Here is a 14,182-nt window from a genome sequence, read left to right as displayed (position 1 = left end):
TACATTGGGACATTTCCCGTTTATCTTCCGAAACACTTCAATAGCCCACAGGACGACTTTTGACTTGAGGAGGTCCCTTCAGCATCGCGGACCGTCCTTCTCGATCTCCATGAACTTGAATTAACTGAAGAAGAATAGTTTGCGTCCACATACGCCTTCAATTTCTTCTTTTCCTTGTTCCAGCCTTTGTCTTTAGCATCTTCTTTGACATCATTTCCATTAGTGAGCTTGATTTTCATTGTACCTTTATCGACGGAATCTTCAATGTCCACTCTGTTTATACCTGTAATAATAGAAATAACATAATGGTCCTCCATATTGCTCTCAATCTGAGGCGGAGGTGTCAATATAGCAGCGCATGACTAGATATTATCAATTGGAGAATCTGTGCCAGGGTCTATAGATGGCAATGCGTTGCAAGGCTGAACCTGCATAGGGTCCCTACGAACATTAGACTGATAGAAAATCAGCTCCTCATCTCCTACCTGAAAGGTTAGAGTCTTCCCCCGACATCTATTACTGCGCGAGCGGTAAATAAGAATGGTCGTCCTAAAATGATAGGAGTGTAAGAATCTTCGGGGATGTCTAAGACTAAAAATTCATCGGGAATAAAGAACTTTCCGATCTTTGCAGGTATATCCTCTAAGACACCTAGGGGCCGTGATAAAGTATGGCTGGCCATCTGCACAGTCATGTTGGTACAATGAAATTTAGTCAAACCGAGTCTCTTAGCGAGAGTGGTAAGACGCTCACACTAGCTCCCAAATCACATAACTCATTATCAATTAAATGGGTCCCTATATGGCATGGAATAGAAAAGCTACCCGGGTCAGACAATTTAGGGGGTGTCTTATTTTGAATTAGGGCAGTGCCCATTTCAGTCAAGAGCACCATTTCGTGATTATTAATATGCCTCTTACGAGTTAATATTTCTTTCATAAATTTCATGTAAGAGGGTACCTGAGTTAGCAATTCGGCGAAGGGAACGTTGACGTGATGGCTCTTTAAAATATCAGCAAATTTACCGAATTGTTGCTCGGCCTTCCTGTTCTGTAATCGCCTCGGGAATGGGACCGTGATGGGAATTTCTAGACCTTCATTTCTTTTTTCCAAAGAATCAACACAATCAGCTTCATTTCTTTTCGATCGAGAGCCATTTTCCTTCGATCGAGCAATATTCTCAGCAATGTCACTCGATCGAGTACTTTCGTTTACTCGATCGAAAGCTTTGTTTTCAATAGTACTCGATCGAACATCAGTACCATTTGATCGAGTAGCTTCTATAATATTTTATCTCGATCGACCACCTGAAATTAGTCGATCGATTACTTTCTTCAGATTAAGCATATTTTCGTCAAGGGACAACTGTTCATGTTCAGGAACTGTAACTTCTGGGTCTGATTTATCACCTTTAGTTGGCATTTTGGGCCCTTCATAGAAAAGACCACTCCTAAGATTAATTAAATTTATCGTCTCATGACGTTTCTTGTCGAGTTGGGACGGTAAATGGCCCGGTTGCCTTGAAGCTTGCTTAGTAGCGAGCTGAGCTATTTGTGACTCAAGTGACTTGATAGATGCATCTTTTTGTTGGTTACTTTTCTGCAATTGAATTGTCAATGACCGAATCATCGACTTCAACTCAGCCACATCACTTATGCCACTAGAAGAGGCACCTTGTTGAGGCGGAGGTAAAGATGGAGGCTTTTAAAAGCCTTGTTGAGCTTTGTGAGGTGGAACATAAGGTTGTTGCTGCTGCGGCGGAGGTGTCAGATTTAACACATTTTGACTTGTCCATATCAAGTTAGGATGGACACCATTTTGATGGTTGTAGTAGGAACCTCCTTGCCTGTATTGTTGAAAGGCAAAGACCTGCTCCTTCTCAGCTAGACAGTCTTTAGCAGTGTGCCCGTCATTACTACCACATCGCTCACATGAAATGGTTTCTTGTCTAGTCAACAAGTGAACCATTTGTTGATCCCCCATAGCCCGCAACTCAAGTTTATCGAACCTGGCATTCATGGATTCCATCTGAGCTATAAGTGCACTATCAACAGAAGAAACTGTTCTAATTCCTTCTCTTGAGTTCCCATATTCAGCACAATGGGTAGCCATCTCCTCTATAATTCCCCAACCTTTGTCATCATCAATGTTCTTCTGGAACCAACCATTAGATGCAGCTTCCAAAATAGCACGGTGGTCGTCATACAACCCATTATAGAATTGGTTGCACAAAAACCACTGATCGAAACCGTGATGAGGGACGGACCGCACCAGTTTCTTGAACCGACTCCACGCCTCGTACAAGTTCTCGTCAGAAGTTTGCTTGAAACTTGTAATCTTTCACCTTAATTGATTAGTTCTCTGCGGAGGAAAGTACCTTTTATAGAAGGCTAGGGCCAGGGTTTCCCAATTGGTAATCCCAGCTGCAACTCTATCAAGATCAGTGAGCCACTCTCGGGCTCCATCAGTCAGAGAGAAATGAAATAGAACCTCCTTAATCTTATCCCGTGTCACTCCCTTAGTAGCGGGAATGGTAGAACTGTAGTCTGTCAAAACTTCCATGTGCTTTCGCGGGTCCTCACCAGCTACTCCACGGTACATATTCCTTTCGACCAAATTGATGTAAGATGGCCGAATGTCGAATGTACTTTCATTCTCTGCTGCAAGGTTGAAACCTTTAGGGATAGAAGCAGTTGTAGGCTCAGAATGACTCGCGATATTAGACATCTTCACATAATTGGTTGCAGAAATAGAAGTATCTTCTTCAAAAGACTGGTCTTCTGCAAATAAAAAGTGTTCAAGATCGGGCTCAAAACTACTCAAGCCTTCCTTTTGACGATTCTTTCTCAACAAGCTCTGTCTATAGCGAAAAGTCCGCCCTGGTTCAGGATAAGCTAGTACTAATTCTGACCTATTAGACCTCGGCATACACAAAACTAAGAAAGAAAAATAATAAGAACAGCCTCAAGGAATTGAGAATCACTTGAGACTAAGACAGACGAAAATAAACAGATAAATAGGCTAATTGCCTCCCAGGCAACGGCGCCAAAACTTGATACCCGTCGTCTAGTACCAAAAATAAATACCTAAATCAACTAACAGAAGCTAGCTAAAGTAGGGTCGATCTCCACAGGGAGGCTATTATATCTATCCGCTAATCTAAGTCCGTCAGGTAACAATTGGGTATTTTGAATTGATTTCTAAACTAAAAAGAGATTAAGGCAAGAGAAAAGAGTAATAAGAATAACGAGAAATAAGGATGTGATCAAATAAAGAAAAGTATGTTAGAAATTTGGTTCACCATGGTAATTAATCAACTCAGACACAAATAGCTCAGACGATCTAATGTGAGAAGGGTAAAGGAAAGGTCCTTTCGGTCCGCTATCCGCCCTAGAATACTACTAACTTAACTTTCATCCTCATTAGGGTAGTCTACTGTTCATAACAGGTCTGTTCATTCCAATATTTCGATCTAGGCCTGAATTTAACCAATTTAACTAGTTTAGAAGCGTGCACTCAACTAAACGATTACAATTATATTGTCATAAAACAGTTCTCACAATTCAATCATCTAATCTTTTTATAACTTTATTTATTCACTACCATGACTCCCCTAATCCTAACATAGAGAGGAGGTAGAAATATTGTGGTCCGTTAAAAACAACTACAGAAGACAAGAGATGAAGAGATAGAGAGAGAAACACTAAAACCCTAAAAAAATCATAAACCCTAACCAAAAATCCCTAAAAATGTCGATTGATTGTTCTAATGTCGAACAATTTCCCCCTCTAGTCTCTGTATTAACAAAATCAAACACAAATACAAGCAATAATACTGTTGTGCAGGCTTCTTCTGGGGACCCTGATCCTAATATAGTGGTAGGGGTTCCTGAAAGTGCTGATGCTCGCAAAACTAAGAGTGTGAATCAGGTTGTTGGTGTTCAACCATATGATCTGGAGGAGATTCATTCGGAGGAACAGGATTGGGTGGTGCAACGCCGCCGTAAAGGTAAAGAGCAGCTAGCAGTTATTGAGGAAGAACCGGCTGTATTACTTCGATTCACCGTCGACGATGTGAAAGATGAACTTGAGTACTGGCAAAACTCGGTTTATTGTTTCATATTGGGTGCTAATCCTTCTGTTGAGGTGGTAGATGGATTTATCAGGAGAATCTGGGCTCAACATCCTATTGATAAGGTGCCCTTCCTTCCAAATGGTGTTTTCCTGGTAAGATTCACTTCCAAAGCTGCTAAAGATAGAGTCTTGCAACAAGGGCACTTTCTGTTCGACAATAAACCCCTTATTGTGCGACCATTAAGTCCTGATGTTGAGTTAGTTAAAGAGGAAGTTAAAGAGGTGCCAGTATGGGTTAGGATTGAACATTTACCACTAAAATTTTGGGGTAAGTGTCTTCCTCAGATTGTTGGTTTGTTAGGAAAGTTTATTCAATGTGATGCTGCTACAAAGGACAAGACTAGACTTGGGTTTGCTCGGGTCATGGTGGAAGTTCCTTTTGGTAGACCTATCCCTGAAAAGGTTAAGTTTTTGGATGAAGATGGTCTTGTGGTCTCTGTCAAGGTTGAGTTTGAATGGAAACCTGTGCTTTGTAAGCATTGTCATGGAATTGGTCATGAATCTTCAAAGTGTAGGAAAACTAAGAATCCACAAGGTCAGAAGGAGATGGGGTCCAAGGAAGGGAAAAAACAGTGGAGACCAAAAGCTCAGCAAGGGAAGAAGGGTCCTGCTGCTCCTGTAGTGGTACCAATCCCTAAGCCTGTGTCTCCAACTGCTGATATTGTTACCCCTGTAGAAAAGCCTAACTAGTTCCAAGTGTCTTGGACAAGGAATAGAAAATATCATGTTGTGAACACACCTTCCAGGAAGATTATAAGATTTAGCAGGCAGGAGTTGCTGGATAAAGGACAAAGCTCAAATAAGTTTGGTAATACCACTTTCCTTGAGTCCCTTAATACCGCAACTCCCACTGTTGGCATTGGTGTAATTGGTAGTGTATTACCTCTTCCTGGGGGTAATGCATAACTTCGGATTCTGGAATATCAGGGGATTGAACAGCCAGACTAAGCAAAATAACATTAAGTGGTTTCTTCATCATCATCAAGTTGGGCTGTTTGGTCTCCTTGAGACAAAGGTAAAACCTTTGTCTCTAAATAGTGTAATAAATAACCTTTGTTCTAATTGGTGCTTATCTACTAATACTAGTTATCACAAGGGTGGTAGAATTTGGGTTTTGTGGCAACCTTCTATGTTTAGTGTTCAGTTTTTGGATTATTGTTCTCAAGCTATTTATTTGGAGGTTAAAGACTTAAGCACTGCGTATAAATTTTATGTTACCATGGTCTATGCCTTCAATGGTGTTGTTGAAAGGAAGGACTTATGGGCAAAACTGTGTGCGTATAATAACAATATTAAGGGGCCCTAGGTGGTTTATGGGGATTTCAATACTGTTTTGGCTCCCTCTGAAAGGTTAGGTGGTAATACTACTTTTGAGAAAATGGATGATTTTCAACAATGTGTTTCTGAATGTGGGCTCACTGATTGTGTTGCAATTGGGTCTTCGTATACTTGGAATAACAAGCAGGAGCCTTCCTCAAGGGTATTCAGTAGGCTTGATAGAATGTTGGTTAATGCTGAGTGGTTGAAAGATAATAGTACTGCCTATGCTCACTTCTATACTGAAGGTGTGTTTGATCATACACCTTGTGTAGTTCAGGAACATAGCAATCTAACTAAACCAAGAAGGTGTTTTAAGTACTACAACATGTGGAGCCATGCTGAGGAGTTTACTGAGTGTGTGAGGCAGGTCTGGAGTAAGAAGTGGTCTGGCACACTTATGTTTAACCTTGTTAAGAGACTTAAGTCCTTAAAATGGCCCCTGAAACATTTAAATAAGGAGAACTTCAATGATATTGTGAATAATATTGCTAGAGCTAAGATGAACCTTGAATTCATTCAAGATAAGCTTAGGGAGGATCCTCTTAACCCTGAGCTCATCAATCAGGAAATTGAAGCTGCTAGTAGTGTTAGATTTTTAGAGACTGCTTGCTCTGAGTTCCTCCTGTAGAAATCTAAAGCTACCTGGGTGGATAAGGGGGATGATAACACTAGATATTTTCATTCCATTATTAAAGGTAGACAAATGAGTAACAAAGTGATAAGAATAGAGGATACCAATGGGCATTTGTGTGATGAGCCTACTCTTATTCAGGGTGCTTTCCTAGATTTCTATACTCAACTTTTTGGTACCTCTGAAGATGTTAATCCTGTTAGTCAATCTATTGTTAGGCTGGGGAAGAGGTGTACCAATGAGCATAAAATCATTCTCTTGGCCCCAACGACTGATGCTGAGATTAAAAAGGCCTTATTCTCCATTCCTAGTCATAAGGCTGCTGGGCCTGATGGCTATTCTATTGCCTTTTTTAAGGATGCTTGGGATATAGTGGGAGAGTCTGTTTGTAGTGCCATCAAGGATTTCTTTATTTCTGGTAAGCTTTTGAAGCAGGTTAATCACACTCTCATTACTTTGATCCCTAAGTGTGCAATGCCTCAGAATGTGACCCAATTTAGGCCTATTTCTTGTTGTAACATTATCTATAAGGTCATTTCTAGGCTGCTTTGTAATAGAATGTCTGAAGTATTGCCTGATGTCATAAGTGATCATCAAGGGGGTTTTGTTAAGAAAAGGAGCATTGTTGAGAACATTCTGGTATGCCAGGATATTGTTAGATTGTATAATAGGAAGTCTGTGTCTCCTAGGTTTCTACTTAAGGTTGACTTGAAGAAGGCCTATGACTCTGTTAGTTGGAGTTTCCTGGAGCAGATGTTGACTGCCTTAGATTTTCCTGCATCTTTTATTGCCCTACTAATGGAGTGTGTAACAACTGCCAGTTACTCCCTAGTCTTGAATGGGGATATGTTTGGGTTTTTTAAGGGGAAGAAAGGTCTCAGACAAGGGGACCCACTCTCTCCTTTGCTCTTCACTATTGCTATGGAGTACTTGAGTAGAGTGCTGGCTTATGTTACTGATAATCTCAGGTTCAAATATCACCCCATGTGTGGTAAGGTTAAATTAACCTATCTAATGTTTGCTGACGATTTATTATTGTTTAGTAAAGGGGATGTGGGGTCAATAATAGTGTTGCTGAGAGCTTTTGCTACCTTTTCTAGAGCTTCTGGACTTCATATGAGCCCATCCAAGACCAGTGCTTATTTTAATGGAGTTCCTGGGTGGGTTAAAGAGGATATTTTGTTAGTCTCAGGGTTTCAGGAGGGTCAGCTTCCCTTCAAGTATCTAGGTGTGCCTATTACTGCTGGGAGGCTATCTAAGCAACACTGCCAAATTCTTGTGGAGAAATTAATTGGTAAGATTACTGGTTTTGGAAATAGACATTTGTCCTACTCTGGGAGGTTAGTGCTTGTCAATGCTGTGCTAACTTCATTATATTCTTATTGGATGAATATTTTTGTTATCCCTAAAGGAGTTCTGAATAGGTTGAATAACATTTGTAGAAATTTCCTATGGGATGGAAAGGTGGAGCACATGAGGGTTCCTCTAGTTAGTTGGGATAAATTGTGCTCACCTAAAGATGAAGGTGGTTTGGGTATTAAGAATAGTCTGGTGTGGAATACTGCTGCAGTGGGGAAGCTTGTTTGGTGGAGTTTCTTTAATCCTGATAAACTTTGGGTTAAGTGGGTCAATCAGATTTATTTAAAGGGCCAAACTTGGACTGATTATGTTCCCAGTGGTGATGTTAGCTGGGGATGGAAGAACATCTGCAAGGTTAGAGATCAGCTGAGTTCAGGTTATGGTCATGGGCAGTGGCTACTGGATCCTAACGGTTATACTGTTAGGAGTGGATATGAGTTGCTAAGACCTAAATTTCAGCAGGTTGTTTGGCACAAGTTCATTTGGTGTTCTTGGTCTGTGCCCAAGCACAGGTTTATAGGATGGTTATTGTTTAGAGAAGCTTTACAGGTGAAAGCTAAACTGTTTAATTTAGGCATTTGTCCTGATGATCTGTCTTCTGTGTGGCAAAGAAGCAGAAACACATGCTCACCTGTTCCAGGCTTGTGATTACAGTAGATACATTCTGGGAGGGATGGCGTCTATCCTTAAAGTTACTTTACCTAATGCAAACATACTGCAATGGGCGTGGAGTCAGAATTGGTCCAAGGTAAAGAAAAGTATCTTCACTTGTGCTCTCTTGGCTTGTTTCTATCAAATATGGATGCAGAGGAATAGAGTTCGAGTGGAACATAGTTTGATGATGCCTGATTTGGTTCTTCATCAGATCAGGCAGGTGGTCAAGATGCGCATTTGTGCTTCCCGTGCCAGGATTAGCAATAGTAAGGATATACAGTGGCTAGGTAGCATTGATATTTGTAAGTAGAACTTTTGTTCTACAAATTTGGTTGTATTAAAACTGAGTAGGCTGTAATAGTCTTGTTTCGAGCTTAATGAAAATCTTACATTTCACCCAAAAAAAAAAACATAGAGAGAATTAGCTACTTATACTATTAGTGAATTAACAACAACGATATATGAATAAGCAAGAGACATAATATGACAAAGATGAAATAACATAAACTAATAAGAACAATAACAATAAGACAGAAATTAAGAGCAAAGATTAAGAGAAGGCAAAGAGGAATTAAATTAAGAGTAAGAGTAAAGAGAGATTACAAGCTTGAGATTCGGAATTAAGAGCAAAGTAACGTGAAAGGAGAAGATAAATAGTTTCATTAGTAATTAAAGCCTAAAAACAGAATGATTAAGAGTAATCGAGTTCGTTTAAAACCTAATTACGTCTTCCCTTATATAGGGAAGATATTTATTAAATAAACTAAAATACTAATTAAGATAATCACGGAATAGAAATACCGTGTTAAGTAGCAATTCACTCGATCAAGGGATTTGAGACTCCTTGATCGAGCACTATCCCAGCAATTCCTCTCGATCGAATGAACAAGTATGGCCTTCGATCGAGTAAACTCCAAAAGCATCATTTTGATCGAGCACTGCAGGGGCTCGATCAAGCTTCCTTGACCACCAGAACCTCTTGATCGAACAGAAAACCATTCGATCGAGGACTTAGCCACTGAACCAGCATGATTTCTTCGTTTGGTTAGCTTCCGAATACTCCTTCATGCTTCCCGAGGCACGATATTTCTACTCAAAACCTTCGATCTTCATAAATGCATGCTAAGAGAACCCGAAAAAGGTACGATTCCACTACTTTCAGGTTTATTCCTGCAATTAGGACAAACTAAACCAAAGTAGCCTATTCGAGGCATTTTGCAATATAAAACTATGAGAATGACATGGGAATGTGTGCAATAAGAGGCCAAAAGGACTATATAAATTGCACGTATCATGTCTCATATGCCATTGCAAGCCAATTTTATTCTTTCATAAAGGGAGTAAAGAGACCACTCTTACAAAGTGTAAGCAAAGAACCTCCTAATGAATTCAATCGTTTAGACATCCTATAATCTCATCTTCATAAGATGAATGAGTTACATGTAATAACCTTACACTTACTAATATTGAACTCGTTTTGTAATATAATCCACATCATGCTCAACATCATTAAAATTCTAATGTTCCGTTCTTCCCATATTCTAGAAACCAACGCATTAAGGCAGCTTGAGACCCATAGAGCCTTCCACTGACCGTGACATTCATTTTTATGTACTGCCTTCACATGTATTGAATACCATCCTTATGTTATTTGGTTATCTTGTATATGCTTTAATATCTTTTTGCTTATGCGTGTCTTGATTTAATATGGTTGGAAGAACCCTGATTTACTCCCCACTGACTGTGATATTCATTTTTAACGAATGAGCAAGTTGCAGCCTGGTGCTTATATGAGGTTTTGACGAGTGAGCTAGCGAGCGTTGTACTTACAACCATTGAACTTATTCGTTGTACTTTAGTTTAGTAGTTAATATATAACTAGTTTTTATTCCCGTGAAAATCACGGGTACGTTTAAGATTGATTATATAAGTTCATGTATAAACGTGACCTCATGACACTATGTTTTAAACTCTTTCCATGTATACAACTCATTTAAATTGGAGAATATATTGGAAAAGAAAAGATAACATTTATACATAACACAAAAATAAGAGTGATGTAATATGGTTTTTATTTGTCCTATAACTTATTGTAACAATAAAACCTACAATTTAAAAAAAAATTATATTTTCTAATAATATACTCCGTAGTATATAAAAGATTAGATTTGAGAGAAAGAGTATGAGAGGAACACAAGGAGTAGAACTCGATCTAGAGGTGGACTTGACAATTATTAGTAGTAGAAAATTAGCAAAACTAACAACACGATATTCGGAATGACAAAATGAATAGAGATTTAAGCATATATGATTCAAACATACTTCGTAAGATCTAAGCATAGATTTTTCCTCTCCATTAATCCAACATTACATTCAAAACAATACTATTATACTTTGTAAGAATTAATAGCTTTCCTAATTCATGAGAAAATAATTATATATACAATTCATTAAAATAACGTTTCTCGAAGAAATATTGTGAGTATTAGAAGAAACTATTTGATGGAAAACAAAAAATGATTTAAAGGCTTGAAAGCATTTAAAGTTGGAACAACGAATTGGAGAATGAGCATCGGGTTCTAACCAATAACCATGCAAAATAGTTACTCTGCATATGACAATATTGAATGGTCAAGTTGACTTCCTTGCTGCCTACTTCAACATTTCGACTAAAACATTTGATTTATAACCTTTTCTTGACAAAATACAAATAGAAGAAACCTGTTACACGGGAAATTAAAGTGCATGAAAGAGTGAAAGACAATCTAGTACAATTTACAAAAATTTACCAATCAATATTCCAAGGGTTATTAGTATATATAAAATGTAACATCTCACCATTTATTAGAGATTCATACTACCATTTGGTATTCCACACACCATAATAATAATAAAAAAAAACCCGATAAAATTGAAATAGTATTCAAGCCAAAAGAAGATCCACAACCATTATTTTACAATTCCATGCAATGTTATTGATGATGACATGATGTGAGTTTGTCATTCTCCTACAATGTAAACACAAACACAAAAATAATAACTAAATAAAAGTGTAACTATTAATTCAAAACACAATAAAGATAAAAAAGTGAAATAATTAATTTAGTTCTCTATGTATACTTTACCTACCAACTTTTTGAATAAAAATGAAAATCAGGATTATTATAATATTTATATAAGAACATTTTTTAATTAATTTTCGCATTAATTTCAATAATTTATTCTAGGAAAGAAGGATTTTGTTAATGAAGAGGAAGATAAAAAAATTATGGTAACATAAATAGAAAATATAATAATAATGTTAGAGGGAAAACAAAAAGTCATCCCATTAAATAAAAGAAATAAAGGTTAAATAAATAAGGCAGATTGATAACCAAAATTATGAGAAAAATTAAAAGTTTGTATTAATTTAGTTTTTTTGTGTTTGCAACTAATATTTTTTTTTTAAAAAAATATGTACTTATTTGTATAAATTTTAAATAAATAAATGAATGTGTAATTTTTAAGTAGTACAATATTTGAAAAATTAAGTTTAACAATTACCAAAGGAAAAATATATAAATTTTTCAACCAACATTTTATCATGTGAAATCGGTTTAAAAAAATTAGTATGAAAAACCTTAATCGGTTCATTAACATGTTCGATTAAGAAAACTTTAATTAAAATGTCAATTTGAATTATAAAATATGAAACTTAGATGTGATTTTCATAGTTTACACCCCTTTTGGAATGTTTGAATCATGAAATATCTATAAATAATATAAAAAAGGCAAACTTAAACATGTGACATGGCATCTCTAAAGCAATATTAAATCCTATGTGGCATCTCTTAACCAAATTTCACTTACTTCACCAAATTTATCTAACTTCGCTACCATGGGTCGCATGCACTAACTCAAAATAAATTGTGAAATGAAGAAAATTGAATGTTGACCTTAAAAACATTGAATAGAAACGTTTCATCTTACTCTCAAAACTCAACTCTCTTTAATCTTCCCACCCTTATATGAGAGTGGCATTAAATGAAACCGAAAGGGAAAAAACGGAAAAGAGAAAAGAGGTGATTACTAAATTGATTCATTGAATGCAAATATTCCCTCTTACTCTCATAATATAATATGGAAAAGCATACGGTAACCTTTCTAAAACCAGTTCCAACTTTAACTTGCCCAAAAAAATGGTAGCAAGGAACCATTATACATAGTATAGACAAGTAACACCACGCGATTAATTGTTTTCAATATCTTTTCACTATTACAAGTGTAATTATCTTTTAAATAAACCCAAAAAAACAATTGTCTTTTAAGTTATTCTTACTTAGGCATAATTTGTGTGTGTTTGTATTGAATATGCAGGATGAAGATACGTAGATTACTAACGTTGTGAGGAATCAAAAAATAACTAGCATGAAGTATGTAATTAGTAACTCAGTGTTTTCTTTATTTTGTCTGTTTTTATATATTTTTTCCACGCCGTTACTGGATCTCCCTTTTATTTGCATAGCATGGAAGATGTACCAATTCAAATGGGAACTGTGGGGATTTTTGGTATGAGTCATTCACACAATAATAAAGATAATATGAATCGGAAAAATAACAAAGACACAATATTTACGAAGTTCACCAACTTGGCTACGTCCTCACTATAGTCGTACTAGGAATTTTATTGATCACTCAAATAAATATACAATGAGGATATGAGGATAAAAATTACATAGTTTTCTCCTTTTATAGTTAAATATCAAGCTATAACTTCCATGTAACTTTACTATATTCATTGCCTTGATCAATGCAGAAGTAATTTTTAGTGAGTTAGGAACTCCTCCTCATTATCTCTCAATTAGAAACATCTAACTTCATAATCGAGAGACTTAATTTTAACAATCTCCCACCTCCCGACAATTATGGAGGTAACGCCAACTTTACTCTTCATCTAATACGACCATGTCTTTGCTCATGTTAAATGCAAGAGCCCAGCCAAGGTACTACCCATCCTTGACCATTTACCATTCAACTTTGTTCCCAAAGGCAACCATACTTGTCGGGCTTCACTCATCGTTTTCCAGGACGTGCACTCCCACCTAAACGAAACACCCTTTCTTGCCTTATTAGAACTTCTTGAATTTTCACACACATTTAAACGTGCTAGTTTCACCTTGTGCGTTCTCGGACCACCTTCTGCCTTCAAGCCACCGACTTTACTCCCACGGTGCTTAATGTAAGGCCCACTATGCATAGTTATCGGATCCCACAACAAGTCTCGTGAAACAACTTCATTCTTCATCCCTCCCGCAGTTACACTACACATGTCACTACACCCTGCAGTGGTGTACAAAATTCCTCTCTTAGTCCCACGAGCTACCACTATAGCTTCCTTGACTATTTTCTAGGAACTTTGCTCAAAGAGAACCTTGTAGCCTGCTTCATCGAGCTTTCCAACATATATTAATTTCTTTTTCAAGTTCGAGATGAACATGACACCGAAAAATTGGCCTTGGGTAGCATGCCCAATGCCTTTTATTGTTGCTCTTCACAAGAGACTAGCATGCAACCCTAGTTTTAGGTTTGTTCTTCTCAAGATGTTTAGCCTTGCATGCCTACACCCTAGGGTTATGATTGTGTTTTTAGAATAAAATAATTCAAACAAAACAACCCTAAAACCCCTCCAATTTCGGTCACCCATATAACATGGTGGTCCATTTTATTTTTGTCATTTGTCAATTGTGACATAGTGACATGTTACTTGACATGTTACATTATAATGTATTTTTAACATATTAAAAATCATCATATAATTTAAATATGTCACATACAAAAATAATTAGTAATTCATAATTACTTGTACCAAAATGGGTCATGTAATTATAAACTACAATAACTTGTATTTATAATAAATTATTCATTCTATTTTTAATTGTTTCATAAACAATAAATTAATCTAAGTAATAAAACAATTCGATTACTTAGACCGAATCTTATTTAATCAAATTACAATAAGACACGTAATTTTACTCACAAAATCACTTGTCAATTTTAAGAAATTTAATTAACCCGTATCGGCATACGATTAATTAAATAATCAATT

General features: G+C 36.8%; 1 protein-coding gene across 1 annotated transcript; it reads left to right on the top strand.

Moving 5' to 3' along the window:
• The first annotated feature begins 5,511 nt into the window (after window positions 1-5,511).
• Window positions 5,512-6,081, top strand: LOC141602305 (uncharacterized). The gene has a single exon (XM_074422608.1). The coding sequence runs from the start codon at window positions 5,512-5,514 to the stop codon at window positions 6,079-6,081; it is 570 nt and encodes a 189-aa protein (XP_074278709.1).
• Window positions 6,082-14,182: the final 8,101 nt, after the last annotated feature.

Source organism: Silene latifolia, chromosome 9, assembly GCF_048544455.1.
Source record: "Silene latifolia isolate original U9 population chromosome 9, ASM4854445v1, whole genome shotgun sequence".
In the NCBI taxonomy this organism is placed as follows: Eukaryota; Viridiplantae; Streptophyta; class Magnoliopsida; order Caryophyllales; family Caryophyllaceae; genus Silene; species Silene latifolia.
This window is presented reverse-complemented; position numbering and strand designations above follow the sequence as displayed.

Excerpts from the sequence above, each read along its gene's own strand:
- LOC141602305 (XM_074422608.1), top strand. The coding sequence starts at position 5,512 with ATGGATGATTTTCAACAATGTGTTTCTGAATGTGGGCTCACTGATTGT.